Raw genomic sequence first — 23795 nt, forward strand, 5'->3', positions numbered from 1 at the left:
TACTGTCTGATTCGTGGCAAGACTATGCCTTGCTTGAGAGTCACACGATGGGGTGTGATTTGCATAAAACATACATCAGTTGGACCTTGCGCCCATAAATGCTGCGGTACATTTGACAATCTTGGATCAAAATCACGTAATACATAGTGACCTTTAAAGTCCCTTAAGAACAATCGGATTCCTTCTGGGGAACAGCAAATTACTGCACCTAATTCTTTCAATGTTTTAATGCCTAACAAATTTTCTGGACATGATTTCGTAAGTAATAAATCAGTAGTTCGGGACAATGGACCAACTTCTAGAGTAACTGGCTTTGATATCTCGTTTACAATAGGCTTTCCTGAAAATCCAAGGGAAACATTTCTAGAGCCTGAGAGCGGAGCCCCTGGAACCTCGTCATGACTGATAGTAGTCCTACTTGCCCCTGTATCAATCAGAAACTTTCTGTCTTTCCCTAATACTTGACTGTGTACATAGGGACCCTCTTGATCTACAGGTATCTCGATGAGAGGCAAGCCTACCTCCCTCTCTAGGCTATTTCATGAATACTGTTGATACTCTGGATACTCTGTCTGGGCATACTGGTACATCTGCTGTGTAACATGCTGTGTTGCAGCGATAGGCTGCGGTGCTGGAGCTGTCTGTTGTGCATTCTGTGGTGGCTGAGAAGTCTGCGAAACTTGTTCTTGTCTAGGCGGACGTGGTCTTTCTTTAGTTTTACCAGTTGCTATGTTATGTTTCAGAACTGCACACTCGTTTATAAAATGACCTGGCTGTTTACAATAATTGCATGTCCCTTTAACGGGAGCTGTAGGATGACTGGCTTGATTCGGACCCCTCTTCTGACTGTCTTGTGGAACAGATTGTGCAACTAGTACTTTCATTTTCGTGTCTTTCATACGTCTTCTTTCGTGTTCTTGCTCTTCCCTGATTCTGTTCTGGTGATACTGGAGCATCTGTAACATTTGTGACGGGGTACTAGCTTGCCAACTACTTTCGACTTTCAAAACTCGATTTTTAACTTGTGGGCTTGAATTCTCGACTAGTTTAGTAACAAAAAGATGAGGGTATGACTCGCTACCTGTCTTTAAACCACTGTTGATAATGAAACATTTTTCAAATCTAGAATAAAAATCACTAGTGTCTTCATCCTGTTTCTGTTTACATGCTGAGATTGCATCCCAATCTTCCTTTTTCGTGGCTAGTAACCTTGGCAAAACTTGTATCAATAACTCGGGCAATTCTTTACATTTATCCCCAAGACCGGTACCTGGTACTCGTATTTTATCTTCAGCTTCTAGAGCTGTCCAATCAATCTTTTTCTCTCCCACCTCCCATTCTTTTTCCTTGAGTTTTTCATATACCCCTGCGGGCAACAGGACCTTTAACATTTTAATGACATCTGGATACGTGTATTCTCCCATACGGAGCATGTCTTTTAATTCTCGATGGAACCCTGCTGGATCTTTGTCGTGACAGGGAATTAATTTCTTCATCTCTAAGAGTTCCATCTTTGTGATAGGGGTGTAAACAAATACTCGTTGCATTTCACCACCCGCTGTCCTAACTGGGTGTACTTCTCGTAACGGATGCTGTCTATCTATGTAAAATGATTTACTTTCTGGAGGTGAGACATGACCAAAATGCGGATTCAGAAACGTTCTATATTTGTGGCGCTGTTCTAGAATAACACTAATTAAATCAGTACCTAAACCTTTCCATTTATACTGGAGTAACTCGTTCAGGACATCATGTAACGGACCTGGATCAGAATGCTGACCCTCATACAGTGTAATGAGGTGCTGGATCATATACATACCCACCAGTCGCTGCTCGGCTGGGGGCAGTTTCAGAAACATTTGTGCCACTATTTCGTCTGGAAAAGTGGTAGAATCAGTAGCCCATCGGACTGCTGATCGGGCTAGTTCTTGTTCATGCATGGTACTAAGTTCACTATAACCGATTCGTGATTTCAGAATGTGATCGGTAGCTTGAAATATTTGTTCAAGAGAACCTTGTTCTGGTGCTGGAAGATGAAAAACTTTCTTGTGTTCTAGGCGTGAATGTCGGTCTGGAAGTCTAGATCTACCTACATACGCTATTCTGGCTGTATTCTCGTCTTCTACTTCTTCAGTATCAGTGTTGTCTTCTTTCTCGCTTACTTGTGCTGCTTTACGATTGTCGTGTAACCTTATTATTTCCTTACGAATTTTCTTGTACATACTCTCCATACAACTTAGTGTCCTGTGTCTACCCTCGGCTATATTATCACTCCACCTTGTCAGAACTTTCATTTCGGTCGGTTCTTTAGTCGGACAATCTTGTTCCCTTATTAAACAATTAATTAAAAATTTTAATAGCATGAGCTGAGTCTCAGCTTTCCTTAGAGACATGATTTCGCCAATACTTTCTGGATCGTCTCCTGTACGGATGAAACGATATATTCTGTCTAGATCTTCTTTCATATTCGGTAGGGTGTCCAAATACTCGGTCACCCGTCTTACGCGCAATGAATATATAACCATATTATCATCGCCTGGGACTGGATCATAACGGCATTCGGTAAGAGCTCGCTTGATATCTGCAACGGACTGATATTTGGGCGTACGCTGTAACGCACGTTCATGTAACTCGACTAACGTTACACGTTTGTGTGGCGGCTGGGTACCAGGAGGACCTCCCCCCGCGGCCCCTAAACTGGAATCGTCGACTGATACTCTTCGTGCTGGCAGAGTGACCGATGTAGCGGGAACTTGTACTATGGGCTGGACCGGGGGTACCGTAACAGGTGCTGTAACAGGTGCCCCGGTGGCTGGAAGAACAGGAACTACATTATTTACTGGAGCTGGCGGAGCAGGATTCGCATATTCTGGGACTGTGTCGTCCAAATAGGACGAGAGAAAAATATCAGCTGCGGTCGGTTTGTGACGTAGCTTAATCGGAACTAATGGCGGCGGAAAATTACATGGTGCTTCCGGGGTTGCTTTCGGCAAGCCCTCGGCAAGAAGAGGATACATACCCTTAATGAGGGCATTTCTCTGTCTGTCTGACTGTTCGGCTTTAACTCGTTCACCTACTTCGATTAATTCCCTTTCTTGGGCTCTTTCTGAGGATTCTCTACTTAACTCAGACTTTCTGTATCTTTCTCTGTTCTTTTGTGAGATTCTTTGCGCCATAACTCGATGGCATCTTTCTGGGACTGTCTGGATTTCTTTTTCCATAATGCTTCTTCTACTCGCATGATGCACTCGGCATCCCATGTACCTGATACAGGCCATCTATATTTCTCTTCTAGATCTTTAGTATACTCGACCCATAAGTCTAGATATAATATGGCACTTATGCCATGCTTGTGGTACATAAAATGACCTGGACTGTGCCTAGGTGGGACAGGAACTGCTTCCTCGAGCAGACCTTTTCTAGTTTTTAACTGACGTAACTTTGAGAACAGAGGCATAACTAGGCTAGAGTCTGGACACAGTACAATACACGATAAACACAATAATAACTGAAAACGAATCATTCATACCACGACATTGAAAACACATGAAATAACATTTAAAAATAACGGTTCGGACAGAATACTACCTGAAATACTGAGAACAGAACACATGAATTTCTCGAGAACAGAACTGACTAGAATTACTAGATGCACTGCTGAAACAGTACGAAACTTACCGGTCTCATAAAGAGACACGTCAGGACCCGCATCCACCTAAGTGGACACTTCGTGTTGGATCTGTGTACCCAAACCCACGGACCAGAGACAAATTAATTGACCCTGTCTAGATACTACCCCAGCAACGGTACTCACCGGGCAGCAAGAACGGAAGGCCTCGGACTGGACTGCTACGACGACGGACGGACGAACTTCGGACTTCAGTTACAGGTGGGCCTCCGGATACCTCGGACCTTGGACTCTCGGCTTGGGCTCTGGTCGGGACTCGCCGCGTTCCTCCACCGCCTCGTCTGGACGCTGGACCGCAACCTCCGTCTCCTCCGTGGGCCTGAGGGATACTTGAAGCAGAAATATCTGCACGTGCACGGTATGGTTCCGTCACGGCTGCAGAGGATCAGGGGGCCTGCGTGGCTTCTCCGGCGCGTGGGGAAAGGGCAAGTCCCTATTCGGGCGCCATTATGTGGTAAATAAATAATTAATTACCGGTTCTATTTTTGACTGGATACAATATAAACAGATAGCTCAATAAATAAGAGTCAAGATACGAGGTAGCTGGAGTATACAGGCTTTAATCAAGCATAAAGGACTGGAACAGGACAGCCTGTACGGGAATGGGATGGCAGCTGCCGGGGGCAGGAATAGGCAATTGGGGGGGTAACTTTTTAATAACAGTGCACAATATTTATAGTTAAACAAATACATTGCATTCAATACAGTAGGCGTAGCAGTAGGCGGAGTTTGTAGCAGTCGCGAAAGATAAGGCATAAAGTGGGTGTAACAAGAGGTGTGTACAGGGCGTATACATAGACATGTGATACAAACGTAACAGAATATGTCATAAACGGGGCGGAAACATGGAGGGGCTACCTGAGCAGCTGGGACCTCTAACTTAGTGGTGCGCGCAAACTGACAATGACGTGTTACTAGGGAGAACTGGGGGCTCTGCGCTAGAAGAGGAGACTAAAGTCTGGAGTGTCAGAGCGACATGTACCTAAAGCCTATCTAGTATCTGGTGTTTAGAGAACATGTTGATAGAATCCAAAAGTTATCAGGGCAAAGGCTAACAGACACTAAGACTGGGGCATGCATAATTCTACATATAGTTCATGTGCGAGGAATATTCTATGAATATTAATACAGTATTTCTCTTACATGGAGACATAAAGGCTAGACCATGACGGAAACTATTGATGCGATTCAGTAGCTTAGGAATGCAGAGAAGGAGGGCTGGACTGATAACTAGAATCATAACATACCCTTGGCAGACTGGGAGGCAGAGCCAGGCCGAGCCGGGCACTGCGTGGCAAGAAGTAAGCTAAGGGTCAGGGATGCAGGTGGGGGCTGTATCGCTCCTCGGTGAGGGTTCAGGAAACAGGAGCTGAATCTGAGTCCGGGCCCTTTTGAGGCCTAGAAACGGGGATAATTCAATGAATTAACGTGCACACTGTAAAACGTGGCAACGTAGGATTACATAGGCCTGATATTCGTTGCTTTCACGAAGACTGGAAACTGGCATACTAGAGATGGACACAACTGTAATTGCATCTTTAATCGATCAGAAGGGAATACATGCATATCGATCATGCACATATAGCATAAGATGGGGAACACGTAGGCACATACAACATGGCAAAATTTACTTTTCCACAGCCTCCTTACAGGAGGCAATGGTTCCACCTGAGTGGAAACCCGCAATGGTGCTTCCTCTTCTGAAGAAGGCTAACTACCGGCCTCTTTCATTGCTCCCTGCAAAAATAACAATGGATGGACAGAATGCAGAACAATGTCATATATTCACCCCAGTGCAGCGATCTGACCTTAAATCCATCGTTTTATTCCTCACTATCCCATTCCAGTTTGGACCCAGCCATATGGAAATCAGTCTTGAACCTGCACCCAATGGGAAAAGTCGAGCCCGAACTGCCAGGACAGGTCTTCCCTGGAATGGAAACAAGCTTCCTAGGACCGGTGTCCAGCTTTCAGCCCCCATCAGCCAGGATAGCTTGACTCCAGTGGCATGGAGAGCACGGGACCAACGTCTCGGTATACCTGTCACACTCGGGTTGACAAATGCAAAAAGAACAATTGATGGACAGAATGCAAAACAATGTCATACATTCACCCCAGTACAGCGATCCGGGCCTAAATCCATAGTTTTTTTGCTCACCATGCCATTCCAGTTTGGACCCAGCCATATGTAAATTCGTCTGACCCTACAACCAATGGGAACAGTCCAGCCCGAACTGCCAGGCCGGTCCTCCCTGTACTGGAAACAAGCATTCATCAGCCAGGATAGCTTGACTCCAGTGGCATGGAGAGCAAAGGACCAATGTTTGGGCATACCCGTCCCACTTGGGGTGACAAATGCAAAATGAACAATTGATGGACAGAATGCATAACAATGTCTTACATTCACCCAAGTACAGCGATCTGTGCCTAAATCCATCGTTTTTTTTGCTCACCATCCCATTCCAGTTTAGATCCAGCCATATGCAAATCAGTCTTGACCCTGCACACAATGGGAACAGTCCCGTTCTGAATTCCGTCCATCAATTGTGTGTCTTTTGCTTTCTTGCCCTAAGTGCGCCGGGTATGCCCAGAAGCGGTTCCAGGCTCACTGTGCCACTGGAATCAAGCTATCCTGGCTGATGGGGGTTGAAAGCCCAAAACCGGTCCTAGGATGCTTGTTTCTGGTCCAGGGAGGACATGACTTGGCCTCCCATGAGGCACAGGGTCAAGACTGATTTGCATATGGCCAGGTCTAAACTGGGGTGGCATGGTGAGCAAAAGAATGATGGATTTAACCCAGAACTCTTGACTGGGGGTGAATGTTTTGATTTGTTCTGCATTCCGTCCATCAATTGTGTGTCTTTTGCTTTCTCGCCCTAAGTGCGCTGGTAGTATGCCTATGCCTAGACATGGGTCCCAGGCTCAATGTGGCAGTGGAATCAAGCTATCCTGGCTGATGGGGGTTGAAAGTCCAAAACCGGTCCTAGGATGCTTGTTTCCGGTCCAGGGAGGACCTGGCTTGGTAGTTCAGACTGGACTGTTCCCATGAGGCACAGGGTCAAGACTGATTTGCATATGGCCAGGTCTAAACTGGGGTGGCATGGTGAGCAAAAGAATGATGGATTTAACCCAGATCTCTTGACTGGGGGTGAACGTTTTGATTTGTTCTGCATTCCGTCCATCAATTGTGTGTCTTTGTTTTTTATTTCATTGCTCCTGGCCTTCTTGAAAATCCCAGAAAGACACATTAATTCACAGCTATCTCAGTTTGTCGAGTCACAACATTTTGTACACTCATCTCAGTCGGGCTTTAGAGCCAGCTTTTCAACTGAAACTACCCTTCTTGGAGTTACGGAAAGGCTGCAACATCGTTTAGATTCTGGAGACACGATGGCCCTCATATTACTTGATTTGAGAGCAGCTTTCGGCACGGTGTCTGACACCGTGTTAGTGAAAGCCTTACGATCTTTGGGTGTTACCAGGCCGGCACTCAACTGGCTTATCTCTTTTCTCACCGACTGAACGTTCCAGGTCTTCGCCCCAACTGCCAGTTCTGTTACTCATTCCTCTCCCTGCGGGGAACCCTATGGCTCCATTCTTAGCCCTTTGTTATTTAACATGAGTGTCAGACCTCTGGCTGACATTGCAGAGGAGGCGGGCTGACCCTGTTCTCCTATGCTGACGACACCCAGATAGTCTTCTCTCTCTCTATGGAGAGGGTGTCTGAGACATCTGCTCTCCAGATGGGGTTGAGTAAAATTGCATACTGGATGCAGGCCAATTTTCTCAAACTCAGTGGAGAGAAAACTAAGGTCCTGATTCTGGGGAAGAATAAAGAACTTTGGGGTCCCTAAAACTAGCCTACTGAAAAACTTCTTTTTACATAATTATATTTTCATTTTATATAATGAAAACGTAGCTGAAATAACACCTGTACTTCACTTGATAACTTATCCCCGATTCTCCTGCACTTAGAAGCATGATCACAGTGCACGCACTCTTCAGCCATCACCATCACTGGGAAGAGATCGGCTCAACCAATCAGCACGTGCTCTTCAGTCATCACTGTGAATAGATCGGCTCAACCAATCAGCACTTGCTCTTCAGTCATCACTGTGAAGAGATCGGCTCAACCAATCAGCACGTGCTCTTCAGTCATCACTGTGAAGAGATCGGCTCAACCAATCAGCACGTGCTCTTCAGCCATCACTGTGAAGAGATTGGCTCAACCAATCAGCATGCTTAGAATGCTGCCACTAATACTGTCATTTGTCTGCATTAAGGCCCTGTGAGAGTGAGAAGTATGGACATCGACCGGAAAGTAAGAGTGTGCCTATCTGGGTGTGGTATGATGAGGGAGAAAGGATATAAACTTGTTTTTAACATGCCGTCTGGCATTAACAGTTGTTAATTGTCTGTCCCCTCGTTGCATTCCCTCGCCTTTGGCTCTTTCACTTAACAGCAGTTAACATCCTTTGCAGGGCGTTAATCTTGTTTGTTAATGCCCTCAGAAGCAGGCGATAAGGCTTAAGGGATAAACTGTGATAAAAGCAAATCGAAAGTCCTCCCAAGAGGCTTGATACTATAGTCAGTTCTTTTCAGCCGTAAGGCACACTCATTCACACATTCAATGTACACTTATGTCACTCATGCCTTCAGTCATTCCAAGGGGCCCTCGAAGGTAAGCTTTGTATCGCTTCTACATGGTACAGGAAGGTATGCCAATAATTTCTTGGGTATTTAAAAGAGACAAAGTTTCAGAGGGTTAGGTGATTCTGGTCACACCTACACACCCATATCTAGGTGCTTCCAGGCGCTACAGCAGGGTCCAGTTATTTTATGTAGCCCTTAATACTGGCCTTCAGACAACAGTTCTCTGCATTCAGACAAATAAAGAAGCTAACACACAGGGAATAAACACCAAGGACGTCCAAAAATATATAAAAGCCTGCCCAGTGTGCGCACGACAAAAGTCCACCCATTCATCCCCTAAAGGTCTTCTACAACCATTGCCCATACCTCTGCTTCCCTGGCATACTATCAGTTTGGACTTCATCACAGATTTGCCTAAATCCCACAACTTCACTGCAATTTTAGTAGTTGTGGATCTTTTGTCTAAAATGGGGCACTTTATTCCCTTACAAAAACTACCAACAGCTACAGAATTTAGTGAAGTGTTCTGAAACCATATTGGAAAACTACATGGCCTTGCCAGTAAAATAATTTCCGACAGGGGCCCTCAATTTGTTTCAAAATTCGGGGTCAGTTGTGCACACATTTAGGAATTGAAATAGCATTATCCTCCGCTTTTCACCCACAGACTGACGGCCAGACAGAAAAAGTTAATCAATACCTTGAACAAAGTCTACGGTGCCTAACCTCCGTTATATCGGCTCATTGGGATGAGGTCCTACCATTGGCAGAGTTTTCATACAACAATAGCTATCATGCAGCTTTAGGCTGTTCCCCTTTCTTTTTTATAACTGGCTTACATCCACGATCTATTCCTGCCATCCTTCCAGATTTATGCCTGCTGTGAGCAAAAGATTAACAGAATTGCGGGAATTTCAAGAACAAGCCAAGCGTAGTTTAGCCAACAATAAACAAAAAGGTCAAATTATCAGTCGATAAACACAAAACACCAGCATCACCCTATAAAGTAGGGGATCTCGTCTGATTATCAACCAGAAATATCCAGGTTGAAGGCCCCAAGAAACTAAAACCTAGGTTCATTGGCCCCTTTCCCATAAATAACATTTTGAATCCAGTTTCAATGAGATTAACTCTGCCCTCGGAATATGCCAATCACCCAGTTTTTCGTGTATCTTTGCTCAAACCACATGATCCGGTGTAGTGACTGAGGTATTGGTGCTTTTTTGGCTCGGTTATGACCGTTGCCCACCACCATCTCAATATATGCTGCTGTCAATCGAACATGTATGGTGTTTTGTCCATTCCCGACCTTTATTTCACCTAGTTGGTAGGGCTTGCCTATAGACTTTGACAGCTTTATGTCCCCTTATATGCTGCTTTTTGCTCTTTTTCGGGCCTAAAGGCCTATGCTCGAGCGATGCTATGTTCTTTTCTGACACCATCCTGCTAAGCCTCTTTAGGTGAAAGGCAATGTTTTAGTTTCAATGTGTTGTTCGCTAGTAGTGAACCAGCAAGCACCGGTTCTTGTCGGAGAAATGTACTCTCTTCGCGCTGGAGCCATAACAAAAGCTTGGCCAGCTGCTGTTGTGTGCCAGGTACGGAAAGGTACCGGAATCTCATGAGAACGGTAGGCGGGTTCTTCTAGAAGCTTTGAGAGAGAGCTACATTCTATATTAGTGAAAGCGGGTCCAAGTGAGGGTGAGATGATTGTCTGGTGGTTTTGGCGGTCTGGTGAAGCATCACGGTGCGGACGTGCAGTCGTGTTTGTGGAACAGAGAGTCCTGACCCAACCGAAGAGGGAAAGAGAGACGGACCTGTCTTCAGATTGCAGATGTCTAATAATATGGTGAGGTGTTCCATGTATGACTCATTTTATCTAATTATTCCTTTATTTTCAGGTTCTATATGTGTGTATGTATATTAATAAGTCATTTCTTTCTATGTCCTTTCATCATTGTGTAATAAAAGACCCCAATTTGCATTAATTCCATTTGTTTGTTGTCACTAAGAGAGAGTGTGGGTTCTTCCTAACCAGGTGCTGTAGTATAGAAGGAGGGGTGATTCCCTTCTTACAGGTAACTGATGATGGGAAGGTGTGCTGCTCATGATTAGGGATGACTACATGGGAGAATATATAATTTGTCCTTATTCTCTGTGGAGGAAGGTCGGGCCCCTTTTTTACCAAGTGCTTACAGAGGGATGTGCTAGTTCCCCTCTAATGAGTACTTGTAGATAGGGAAGGAAAATCGGCTCCTAAGCAGGAATACCTAAATTGCTGGCAGACCAACCCAACATAGCGTAAGAGGTATGTACTGATTTTCACCGGAAGGTGTTGCTGATTCGCACCAGGGTGCGTTGCTCGCATAAGTGCGCGTTGAACGTCGGAAGACGTTGCTGACTTGATTTGATATTTGATTCATCGGAAGACGTTGCTGATTTGATATTGATTCGTCGGAGGACGTTGCTGATTTGATATTGATTCGTCGGAAGACGTTGCTGATTTGATATCGATTCACACCAGGGTGCGTTGCTCGCGTAAGTGCGCGTTGATCGTCGGAAGGCGTTGCTGACCTGACTTGATATTTGATTCTGATTCGTCGGAGGACGTTGCTATACATACCCTCTGAGCTTTGATCTATAGTATCTTTAGTTATTTATGTTACTCCTTTCTCAGATAGGTAGTCTGAATGTGGTGTTTTGTTGTTAGGCATTCTGGGAAGGGACTGTGATGAGTAATTACTTTATAGCTAACTAGCTGAAACACCAGAAAAGTAGGAAAATATCAGTCATTACATCATTACATCAGTCCACATGAAAAGACAACCCTCCTCCACCTGTTGTAGTTGGAGACAATATTGCATATGAAGAAAATCGCATTATAGATGCAAAACGTAAACATGGTCGATTACAGTATTTAATTAACTGGAAGGGTTATGATGCGTCAGAAAGATCCTGGAAACAGGAACACATGTACATACTACATGATTGGTCAGATCTTTCCATGCCTTGCATCCGGAAAAACCCTGTCACATACAAAGACCTTTGGGGGGGCAGGAGGCATTTCCTGCATGTGTAAACGTTCTTGGCATGTACACGTGAATTACTTGGGAAAGATCTAAGGCCCAAATCACCTTCACATGCACACGTGAGAAAACCTGAGACCCAAAGCAATTTAAACCCCACCCACTTGGTTCCCGATGCTTCGCTTCGTGCCTAAACACTCACCTGACTCCGGACCTTGGTGGCAGATCATCCGAAGCTCTTTAGCGCTCCACCCTGCTTCCTTCCCTGTCTTCACTCAGTGTCTTCGGCTGTGTTCTTGCTCCCCGGAGCACATTTCAGACATTCCTTCCTGTTTCTGAATTTCCGGCTCCAGATCCTCTCCGGCACTGTTTCTTTTTTCCTGCAAAAGAGAAAAGAAAAGAGAATCAACAAAGGGATGCCAAGCAACACCTCGCTCTGAATGGTAAAGCGTTAGCATGCTTGAACACATACCAGTAAGAATTTAAACTTTATGAAAACTGTGGCAGACCTCTTGACCTTCTATAAATCAAGAGAACGTTTTGAAACTCTTCCTGAAACAATCCAAGGACTTTAAGGACATTGAGTAAGTGAAGAATGTTAAAGTAAAACAGACATTTGTGTAAATACCTTGAGTCTGATTAGAAGACTGAAAGGAAACAGAGAGCTCGATTGTTGTTATTATTTATATATATTTAATGTGAAATTACGGAGCAAATATTGTAAAGGAAATCAGTAACTCTTGAGATAATTTGAGCAATCACAGATTATTAGTGCACCTGTAGTGTTTTTTTTGTTTATTCTTTCTTTTAGTTTCAAGAATCCTTTTGAGAAAAGGTCAAGGGTAATTCAGGTATACCTAATTAATAGTTCCAAAGCAGATGTTTGACCTAAAAAAGTGATTTAGGGTGTTCAGATTAATCGGGTACATTTATCAGATTATACACGAGCTGAAAACTGAAGCCCAGTAACACTTTGCCTTTCTCGAGAGACATTCTACACGACTGAATTGTCAAGTCGGTCTACAAGAATCCAGTGTGTCTTCTCTTTTCTCTCGTCCCTATTCCCCCCTCCCCCGGTGTTCGATCAGGGCAGCAAGTGAGTCCTATCCTTGCCTCTCTGGTGGAGTTCAGAGTGAGTTGGGTAATAGAAGCATCAAGGAAGGAACAAACCGGAGTACAGGCGGGTGAATTCATGACACCATGGGCCCCAGGGACCACCACCTCCAAGGGGCTTTGTACTCGTTGGGAGGGGGGGCCGCGCAGCCCCCATTCTAGAGCCCTTGATGGCCTGGGGAATATCACCCCCTAGGGCCAGCTGCAATGCCTCCTGCCATGCCATAGAAAACTCTGCTTTGCTTCTTGGAAGCGAGAGCAGGAAACCTGCTCTCGCTTTCAAGAAGCAAAGCAGAATTGCTTTTGGGCAAGGGGAGCTGCATGTTAGCAGCTCCCCTTGCCCAAAAGCAATTATGGCTCCCGCAGGAGGCGAGGAGCCGGCAGGGACCGTGGGGGCATTGGGGCTCCCCCTAAATTGAGGGTCGGCCCCCGGGGTGCTGGTTTCCTTCACAGCGGGCTCTTCCCTCAAGGCAGATTGGTATCGTAGCGCTGCTGCGCCAGACACTGATCACATTTAAAATTGTGACGATTTATTTTGGTATTACTGCGCAGAACTGTGTAAATTGCCTGCATACATAGTGAGCATTTTGTTATCGTAGCACTGCGCTGGTCAGCTTCATTAGTAGCATTTAAAGTGTGCCACATCGTAGCGCTATATCGTAGCGCTACATCGCATTGCCTTAGTCACTCGCCTAGTTTCGCTTTTGTCTCAGCCATTTTGTTGTTTGTTTGCCCCCCAGCCCGCCCCTCCACCCCGCCCCCGCCTCCCAGCTGATCCTCCCCCCCACAGATAGTATAGGAATCACCCTGCCTGCACTCGCGCTGTGACCATCCTGACTCCTGTTGAGGAGGTCGCTCCCCACGATCCCCGCCATCGCAGTGCTGGTTTCCTTCACAGCGGGTTCTTCCCTCAAGGCAGATTGGTATCGTAGCGCTGCTGCGCCAGACACTGATCACATTTAAAATTGTGACGATTTATTTTAGTATTACTGCGCAGAACTGTGTAAATTGCCTGCATACATAGTGAGCATTTTGTTATCGTAGCACTGCGCTGGCCAGCTTCATTAGTAGCATTTAAAGTGTGCCACATCGTAGCGCTATATCGTAGCGATACATCGCATTGCCTTAGTCACTCACCTGGTTTCGCTTTTGTCTCAGCCATTTTGTTGTTTGTTTGCCCCCCAGCCCGCCCCTCCACCCCGCCCCGCCTCCCAGCTGATCCTCCCCCGCCCCACCCCCCCTCCACTATTCACTTATGACAGATGCTTTTGCGCACAGCGTTTACGCGCAGCGGTCGCGCCCCATGCGCGCCGAAGGCGCGCCAAAGGTAAGCCCGTCTACGCCCGTCCGTGTCTGGACTGCGCCCAGCGCCATACCCCCTGGTCCTCGCAAAACCCACTCCTCCCGCATTACGTACGATTCCGCATCCCTCTCAGCACTCAATCCCAGCCGACTCCACGACTGCTACCAAGCCGCCCCTGGAATCACCCATGGACCCTTCACCTGCCACTCCTGCAAACTCGACTGCATCAGGACCAACCCTAAATCCACATTCTCCAAACAGAGCTCCAACACTAACCACCTGAAGTGCATCCTACTCAACACCCGCTCGGTCCACAGACACGCCATTGAACTCTGGAACCTACTCGACACCACTTCGCCGGACGTCGCCTTCCTTACAGAAACCTGGATGAACGCCTCTTCAGCGCCCGACATCGCCATAGCCATCCCGTACACTTACAAGATCATCCGAAAAGACCGCACCAACCAAACAGGAGGAGGCATCGCCATCGTCCATAAGAACACCATCCAAATCACGACCAGCTCTAACGACAAGCTCGCGACCGCCGAACACCTTCACTACCAGATCCACCCCGACCCCAGGACCACACTTAGAGGCACCCTCATATACAGACCACCAGGAACACGCACGCAATTCAGCGAAGACATCATTGACTTCATCAGCCCACATGCCCTTGCCTCCGAGAAATACATACTACTGGGAGACCTCAACTTCCACCTGGAAAAGAATAACGACAGAAACACCACCAACCTTCTGGACAATCTCGTCAATCTCGGACTCAAACAACTCGTTGACACCCCCACCCACCTGGCCGGACACACACTCGACCCCATCTTCACCTCCAGCAAGCACATCTCCTTCGATCTCACCACAGCTCTCCATTGGACGGACCACAGCTGCGTTCACTTCAGCTACAAAAAGACCACGTCCCACAATGCCCCACAACCTATTACTCGAAGAAACTGGAACAAAATCACCACCGACCAACTCTTCACATCACTTAACCAAAACCCTCCTACCATATCATCGGACCCAAACCTAGCTGCTAACAAACGCACACATTGGATCACCCACAGCGCTGACGAACTAGCACCCTTGAAAAACCTCCAGATCAAACAAGGCAGCAAAAAGGCCCCCTGGTTCAATGATGACCTTAAGAAATCCAAGAAATTATGTCGTACTCTCGAGAAAAGCTGGAGAAAAAACCCAACCACTGATAACATGACCACCTTCAAGGACGCCACCCGCAAACACCACCAATTGATCCGATCCACAAAGAAATCAGCATTCAAGGATCGACTCAACAACAACGCCCACAACAGCAAGGAACTATTCAACATCGTCAATGAATTTACCAATCCCCACCGCCAGCACCAACGACATCACTCCCTCCCAAGACCTCTGCGACTCTTTAGCCTCTTTCTTCCACAACAAAATCGCTGACATACATAACAGCTTTGAAAACCATTCCGAAGAAAAGTCCATTCCACCCACCTCCGAACCAAAAGAGCACTCTCACAACCTCTGCGCCTGGAACCCAATCACTACCGAAGACACCATCCGCCTGATTAACTCCATCCACTCTGGCTCACCAACCGACCCATGTCCCCACCACATCTTCAACAAAGCAGATTCCATCATCGCACCCCATCTCCGCGATGTCATCAACTGTTCCTTCAACTCCGCAACCTTCCCGGAAAGCTGGAAACATGCCGAACTCAGCGCCCTTCTGAAGAAACCCACAGCAGACCCCTCTGAACTTAAGAACTACCGCCCCATCTCACTCCTTCCATTCCCTGCTAAAGTCATTGAGAAAGCCGTCAATAACCAGCTCACCACCTTCCTTGAATCCAACAACTCACTCGACCCCTCTCAGTCCGGCTTCCGAGCCAAACACAGCACCGAAACCGCCCTCATCGCTGCTACAGACGACATCAGAACGCTACTGGACAACGGAGAAACAGTTGCCCTTATCCTACTTGACCTCTCCGCCGCCTTCGACACAGTCTGCCATAGCACCCTCATACAACGCCTCAGCAACGTCGGAATACAAGGAAAAGCTTTGGACTGGATCATCTCGTTCCTTGATGGAAGAACCCAGAGAGTCCGCCTCCCCCCTTTTAGATCAGAAGCCACCAAAGTCATCTGCGGCGTACCACAAGGATCATCACTCAGCCCCACCCTCTTCAACGTCTACATGAGTCCCCTCGCATCCATCGCGCGACAACACAACCTCAATATCATCTCCTACGCAGACGACACCCAGCTGATCCTCTCCCTCACCAAAGACCCAAACACCGCCAAAACAAACCTACACGAAGGAATGAAAGAAGTAGCCGAATGGATGAAGAACAGTCGTCTAAAACTAAACTCTGACAAAACAGAAGTCCCCTCTGCTTGGGACGACTCATGGTGGCCACCGGCCCTGGGTACAGCCCCCTTACCTACAGACCACCACGCAACCTGGGCTTCATCCTAGACTCCTCCCTCTCAATGACCAGACAAGTCAACGCTGTCTCATCTTCTTGCTTCAACATCCTACGCATGCTCAAAAAAATCTTCCGTTGGATCCCCACCGATACAAGAAAGACAGTCACCCACGCACTGGTCACTAGCCGACTCGATTATGGAAATACCCTTTACGCCGGAACCACAGCCAAACTACAAAAAAAACTCCAACGCATACAAAACGCCTCAGCCAGACTCATACTGGACATCCCCCGTCAAGCTCACATCTCCAGTCACCTGAAAGACCTCCACTGGCTCCCCGTCAACAAGAGAATAACGTTCCGCCTCCTCACCCACGCACACAAAGCCCTCTACGACCTAGGACCTGAATGCCTCAACACACGTCTGTCCTTCTACACACCCACCCGCCAACTACGATCGTCCAATCAAGCCCTCGCCGTAATTCCGCGCATCCATGGATCCGCCATGGGAGGAAGATCATTCCCCTACTTAGCGGCCAAAACCTGGAATTCCCTCCCCAATCACCTCCGCCTTACACAGAACCACCTCTCCTTCAGAAAGCAGCTCAAAACCTGGCTTTTCGATAAGTAATGCACCCACCCTCCCTTAAGCGCCTTGAGACCCCCTAGGTGAGTAGTGCGCTATATAAATCACTGAACTTGAACTTTAACAAATGGCATGGGAGGGGGGCCACAAAGCCGCCTCCCCTTTAGTTTATTGCTTTTTTTTAATGGAAGGGCAGCCCTGGGGGATGTGGTCCCCGGGGGCTAGAGGTGGCCCAGGGGAGTGAGGCCACGCTGCCCCCCTACCGGCAACATTTTTTACCACAAGGCCAGGTCCTGGGGGATTGGGTCCCCGGGGTCAGAAATAACCCAGGGGCATGGGGACCCCCTCCCTGCAAAAAAATAAATAAAACAAAACCAGGCCCCGGGGGATGGGGTCGCCGGGGCCAATAGTGGCCCAGGGATTGTGGATTTCCTCTCCAAGTTACATAAACTCTTTAATAATTTTATTTGGCAGGATAAGAAACCGAGAATTTCCCTGAAAAAACTTCAACTGCCAAAAGACAAAGGGGGTGTAGGTCTACCTAACTTTAGATGCTACCAAACGGCATTCTTGTGCAAACAAGGAGCAAATTGGTTCCTTAACCAACAAGAATACACTTCTGTGTGGGTTCATGTCGAAAAATCCATCATTCACAACCTGCCTCTCTCCGCTATAATGACTATGGACTCTTCAGCCTTTACTCAATCAAAATATATATTTCTCAACACTAGGCGGGCTCTACTTAGCCTTGAGAGACACTGTAAAGCTAAAATAAAATTCTCCAAATCAAACCTAGCATCGTTCTGGTTTAACCCGGCTATAAAGGATGAGTGCGGAATTCTCTTTTAGGAGGACTGGGCTAACAAGGGTCTGAATTTGATGCGGGACCTTTACGACAGAACTTCCCTGCTACCTTTTGCCACCTTACAATCGCAATTTGATCTCCAACCGCTCACCTTTTACAGGTTTCTACGCCTTAAAGCACTTGTCTCTGCCAGAGCCATTGTCCCGCAGCAACCCACTCTATGCACCAAGCTAGCTCATCTTATGTCACAAGGCCACATGGTATCAAAAATATATAAACTCATATCACCGTCACCACAGAAAATACATAGAAAGTGTGAGAGGGATTGGGAAAACGAAACAAACTCCTCTAACCTGGTTTTTGATTGGGACAAGATTCATCTCACCCCTTTCTACAATAAAATATCCCCGATATTATCCCGCACCAAACTTATGTTGATAAATAGATCCTACTGGACACCTGAGAAACTCTTCAAGCTCAAACTTCTGGACAGTCCCCTTTGCTGGCACTGTAAAGCACACGCGGGTAACATGGCGCATGTGCTCTTTTATTGTCCGTTGCTCCAAACATTCTGGGATAAGATCTATGCCTACACCCATCGCACCTTCCACTTCAGTCCACCTAGGGACTTCTCATATATTCTCCTAGGAGCGATTGATCCGAACATTACTAGGGAACATGACAGATACCTCCTAGACCTTATGCTAACGCTGGCTTGCAAAATTATCCTGAGCAAGTGGAAGAACGCTTCTGACGTCTCCTTTGTGCACTGGCAAGAATGGCTAGCTTCATTGAGGGGTGCGGATAACGACGTTTTACATTCCTCCCCCTGGCAAAAGCCTCACGCCAAACTCTGGAGTTTGCTTGACTCCTTGGAACTCTGTTATGACCCACCTTAGATGCACTGACAAAGGCTTGCTATGTCTCTACATGACCGCTGCTGCTACATTGGGCATTACTCCCGACAGGTATGACGGATGTCCGGACACAAGCAATTTCTACAAACCTTGTTGCGGTCATTCCTTTCTCCTTGTCTAACCTCTAACCCTCTTCTTCCCTCTTTGTCTTCTTTGTCTTCTTAGTTCCTTCCGCTCCAAGAGACAGAGAGGTATGTTTGGATATCTGAAACAATGCTTCCTCTGCTTGACAATTATATGACTCGATGGTGTATTTCCCACGGATGTGTTATGTTACTGGCATCTTCTTATTTCCTGCTGACCACATTGAATGTAATTATCCAGGCATTGTTCATTGTATCTATCTTGCGAGCTAATTATTGTATGACGTCCTTCCTTTTCTTTGTACTGTTGTGTTTTTGTACTTTAATAAAAAAGATTTGAAATAAAAAAAAATATTAAGAGAAGGCGGGCCACACAGCCCCCTCCTAAAAAACGAAAAAGAAAACCGAAGCTGGATCTCGCCGTAGGCCTGCCCCCTCCCTGTACCACTTGAAAACACGCCTCTGGCGCGTTTTGGGTTGGGGGATGAAGTCCCCTCGCATCTTATGGGTCCTTAGGGGCCAACTAGCCCACTAGGTACCTGCAGCAAGCACCACACAGTGGGATTGCTGAGAGGTGGTCCGAGGCCACGCCCTTTTTACACTACTTTGCAAACGCGCCTTGTGGCGCATTGCTGATGGGGCAATGAGGTTCTGTTGTGTCCTGGGGCCCTCAGGACTAAAGTGAACTTCATCCCCTGATCAGCAGTGCGCCAGAAGTCGCGTTTGCAGAATGGTGTAAAAAGGTGGCGTGGCCTTTGAACACTCTCAGCAATCCAGCTGAATGGGGCTTACTGGAGGTAACAGGAGGGCTAGTTGGCCCTGAGGGACAGGGCACTGTCGCAATTAAAGCTCACATGTGATTATTGGCAGTGGTCTGCATTTTCTGAGACTCTGGCTTTACTGCCTCACTGATGAGTGATCCTATCCACTTTCGGGTACTCACTGACACCCAATGTGCTCCTCAGCCCTTACCTCTACGCTCAAAGATATCAATTTATAATAGGATCTTCCAGTTAAGACATAGGCTAGTTAGTAAATTCTCTCTCTCTCAATCTATGCAGCCTCCATTTGTAACTGCTTCGACTGCCTACTCTTTGGAGTGCGGCACGTTGGCAATCAAAGTCTTGTATAGATTATGATTACTGGACTATTTATACTTCACAGATGTGCCTGCGATTACTCTGTGGCATACTTTTTCCCTAAAACAGCAGTCTACAGACAGTGTTTCCCTGTGAAAACTAGGTGGCATTGAAAGTCGATGTACCATTCTATTGTGAGTTAACTTCAAAACTGTTTATCATGAATTTTTTTAATGGATCAATATTCCCACCACCTACAAGTGGTGTAATTGTTTTGATTTTCATTAGTAAATTCCCGTGCAAAAGACATTGCTACCTGCGCCTGGTTATAGTATTTATGAAAAGTACGTCAATTGATGAGATAAAAACCTTTAACATCACAAATTCCTTCTCTGCAGCCTTTTTTCTCAGTCCACTTTACTTTCTCTCCTTACATGTCTCTCACAAATGTGGTCCTTTTCAGCCTCTCATTCCCTCACTCAAGTGGTCCTTCATGCTCTTACTTTATCTCTTACTTTCTCTTTCTAGCTTCTCACTTTCTTTTTCCCGTATTATCTCACTGTTTTCTTTTAACTCTCTTCCTCTTTTTCAACAGCCTTTTATTCTTTCAATCTTGTTTTTTTCTCTCTTTTTTTCTTGCTTTTACTTTTTATGTCTCACTGTCTGTTGTATTTTCGCTCTCTTGATCTTGTTCTCTTCTGCTAGCTCTGCTGCTCTTTTTATCCCTCTGTTCTTCTCTCATCCTCATCTTTGTCTCCTTTTATCTCTCTCTTTATTTTTGCCTTATTTGCTCTTCTTCTGATCCATTGTCTGCATCACCCTCTTTCTGTCCTCTTTTTCACTCTGTTCTCTGATACCTTTGGGTTTCCTCTTGCTCTCCATTCTCATCTTTCTCACTCTCCACCCTACTTGCAGAGTGCGCACCTTTAAGCACTCTGAATAAGGGGGACATCATATCTGACAATCTCTGGCTGATATCCATCATCTCACAAATTCTAAATGCTAACCTTTGACTTTTTCACTCTATTCTATAATTCCCTTGATTTTGCAGTCACTTTCATGTTAATGTGTTTCTCTTTTGCTCTGCTTCTTCCCCCATTTCATTCTCTCATGCTATTTCTGACTTAGTTTTCACATTCTCTTAGTCTATCTTTCTATCTCTTTTGCTATTTTGGTCACACATAAGACTACCAGATTTTAAAAACAACAAAAAACTGTACATTTCAAAGACTAAAAGAATGACGACTATTTTACATCAGCTGAGGGGTATGGGATGACAGTGCGTATCAACATCGAAACACCAAGGAAATAAATAAAATGCAATTTTAAATACGTTTCATACCTGCTAATTAAATTGCTTTCTGATAACAGAAACTAGCCAGTCCTCCTTAGGAACACATACAAATGTGCCTCTTTCAATTAGCCCTCTATGAAAACAGGGACATGAGTCAAATTTCTTGAAATTTGAAAAACTGGGATTGTCCTGGTAAATCCGGAGCACCTGGTCACCCTAATCTCACACACACACACTTCATAACCTTTCTTTCTCCTTTGCTGTTTCTCATTCTGTTTGTCTACAACATTCACTCTTTTTTATATACCAATTTTCTCTCTTGCTTTGTTTTCCTATATCTATTCTCTGCATATCAGGTTTCAGAAAGGCCCTTCCGGATCGCAGAGTTGAAAGGGTCTTATCTAATGTATGGTTCATATGAGGAGTGCAGTCCAGCAGATGGAGACACATCAGGGCACATAAATGTAAACAGCCCAGTGCAACCAACTCCCAGGGCACCGAAGGTTAGGGGTCAAAGCGCAAAATGCTCCTAGGACAGAGCACATGAGCACATCTATTGTTAGTGCAGCAGGCACAGTGGCACCAGGGCTGAAGAAGTGGTAAGAGCTCACTGAAGCCTACCCTATGCCCACACAGGAGCAGCTATCATTAGTGAAGCAGTTGCAGGGAGGCTCACCAAGGTGCTATTTCCGTAATCAGATGTAGGATAGATATATAGGCAATCACCGTTGCATGCAAGGCCGTCTGTCTATCTGATCGGATAGACGGCCTTGCATACCCGACGGGACTACACGCAAGTACTTATCAAAGGCAATAATCCTTTCAAGATTTTAACTGACTGGATGCGACGGTGATTACCAGCTTATTGATATTGCATCTCTTAATTATAGTAAGCGACTTGGTGTTCTTCAATAAGACTATTTCAATATGGATCATAGGCATTAAATCCATCATGAATGTACCGAACTGATGCTACGGTGATTGCCTATATATCTATACTACATCTGATTACAGAAATAGCACCTTGGTGAGCTTCTATAAAAAACTATTCCAACCCTGATAAAGTCCATGTTGGACGAAACGCGTTGGCTGGACTGATGAATTTGACTACGAATAAAGAATACATTGAAATAATGAAATCTCAAGACTCTGCGCTGTATTTTCTGATTTGGTGGATCTTATAATATTTTATATAGTTTGCAAATGAAATGAGGTTTAATTACATGCATGAGCATAATTGATGAAGGAACCTAGTTATAACTGTATACTCCTTTTCAAAATGTGACAATCCTAGTCAGGATAAGGCACAAGCAAACCCCAAATTAAACTGTTGTGAAGCCCCTGGTAGCTTGTCACAGAGCAGACAGGCTTATTTAGAGGCAATCCATACTAATATTATAAAGAGAGAGCCCAAACCTTTGAGGCGGGTAATCTCAGGAACCACAGCACCAATCACAACACCCAATACAGCATTGGAAAGGACAGTTGGAGCAGATGGACATAGGCTATACAGCTGGCCACCATATACATTAGAGGGGTAAAAGAACCTTAGGGGCAAAGTAGTCCCTTGTGGGCGTGGGCGTTCTGCTCAGGGCGTTCTGCTGTGGGCGTGTGCATACAGCGATAAACTAAAGCCTTCAAAGTACTTCATTGTGGGTGTCTGCGTTGTGCTGGGGGCGTGGCCATACAGCGATGGGTGTGGCATACGCTACGTATTACAACGGCATCCCGAAAATAAAACCCGTCACAGTACTTCCTTGTAGGTGTGTGCGTTGTGCTGGGGACCTTTCTCTGGTCAAAGAGTGTTTTTTAAGAATGAGCCACTGTGATAGAGAGGGAAATGAGCTGTGTAAGCCTAGTGTGCGTATGTACATCGTGTTAAAAACTGCACCAACCACCGAACCTTATCTTCTAGGGCTTAAAAGCATCCATGATCATTTTCTATTGACCCGGTTTCGGCTCAACCTCTTCCATTACCTCTTGGCACACCCTCGCGGCTTCCACAGAGGCCTGTGCCTCATGGCCTGTGGCTGCAACAGTGAGTCTCCTCAGGACATGATGCACTTTATAATGTTTTGTAGTTTTTATGCTGTTCCTAGTAAGTTATTTTATTATTCCCATTCTCAAAAAAGTGGGTTTTAGCTTGGTCAGACTCAGTGTGCTATATTGGTCATGTAATTATTTAGTTGGGAAGGCATATACGCAATCAGGGGCTGGTGGGGTGGGGGGTTGTTTGCTGGTATAAAAGTCTACGGCATTATTGTAAATTCATTAATGTGTGCTGCAGTCTCCAGGTTACAGAGCTACGCGATATATATGACCTGTGACAAATAAAATCTGTTTTAAAAAAAGAAAAAAACTGGGTTTTAGGAGGATGAGACCAGCTCTTATCTTTTTACAACTCCTCTCTAATGACACTGTTTTGCAAACGCTTTACTTTTTACGGTCAAGCTGCAATTAACTTCTGTATTGTAATTCATTAATTTTTATCTTGTGTTTTGATTAACTTGGACATATTATATTTGTCAATCTGTAACTTGGAAGATGTTTTATCATTTTATGTATGACTTTTATGGTTATCTTTTATAAAACCGAATAAAGTTTGTTGATAATAATCACTAGGGGATTCATTTACAGGGTAGCATGGTATCCCTCACAATAACTCAAGAAATCATAGTCCACACAATGTACATGCTTTGTTCCCCCTACTTCCAACCTTACATATACCCCAATCACCTGCCCAATCCTCTCCCTGATGATGCCAATGTGGTCCTCCATCATCCCACAGACCATATTTTTGGCCCCTTTGAAAGTGCCCATAC

General features: G+C 45.7%; 2 protein-coding genes across 4 annotated transcripts in view; one reads left to right on the forward strand and one right to left on the reverse strand.

Annotated features, from left to right (window-relative positions):
- LOC144806995 (uncharacterized) overlaps nucleotides 1-23795 on the forward strand; it is a 1119020-nt gene that overhangs the window by 890318 nt on the left and 204907 nt on the right. The window lies entirely within an intron of this gene.
- The window catches only part of LOC144807075 (uncharacterized), a 62523-nt gene continuing 50294 nt past the window's right edge, over nucleotides 11567-23795 (reverse strand). For all 3 annotated transcript variants that reach the window (XR_013606130.1, XM_078673067.1, XM_078673066.1), the window contains one exon: nucleotides 11567-11744. Coding sequence is in view for 2 of the 3 variants with exons in the window: in XM_078673067.1 (XP_078529193.1) it covers nucleotides 11636-11744 (109 nt within the window). In the remaining variant the exon portion in view is untranslated. The remainder of the gene's footprint in view (nucleotides 11745-23795) is intronic.

The sequence above is a fragment of the Lissotriton helveticus genome, chromosome 1_2, assembly GCF_964261635.1.
Source record: "Lissotriton helveticus chromosome 1_2, aLisHel1.1, whole genome shotgun sequence".
NCBI lineage: Eukaryota > Metazoa > Chordata > Amphibia > Caudata > Salamandridae > Lissotriton > Lissotriton helveticus.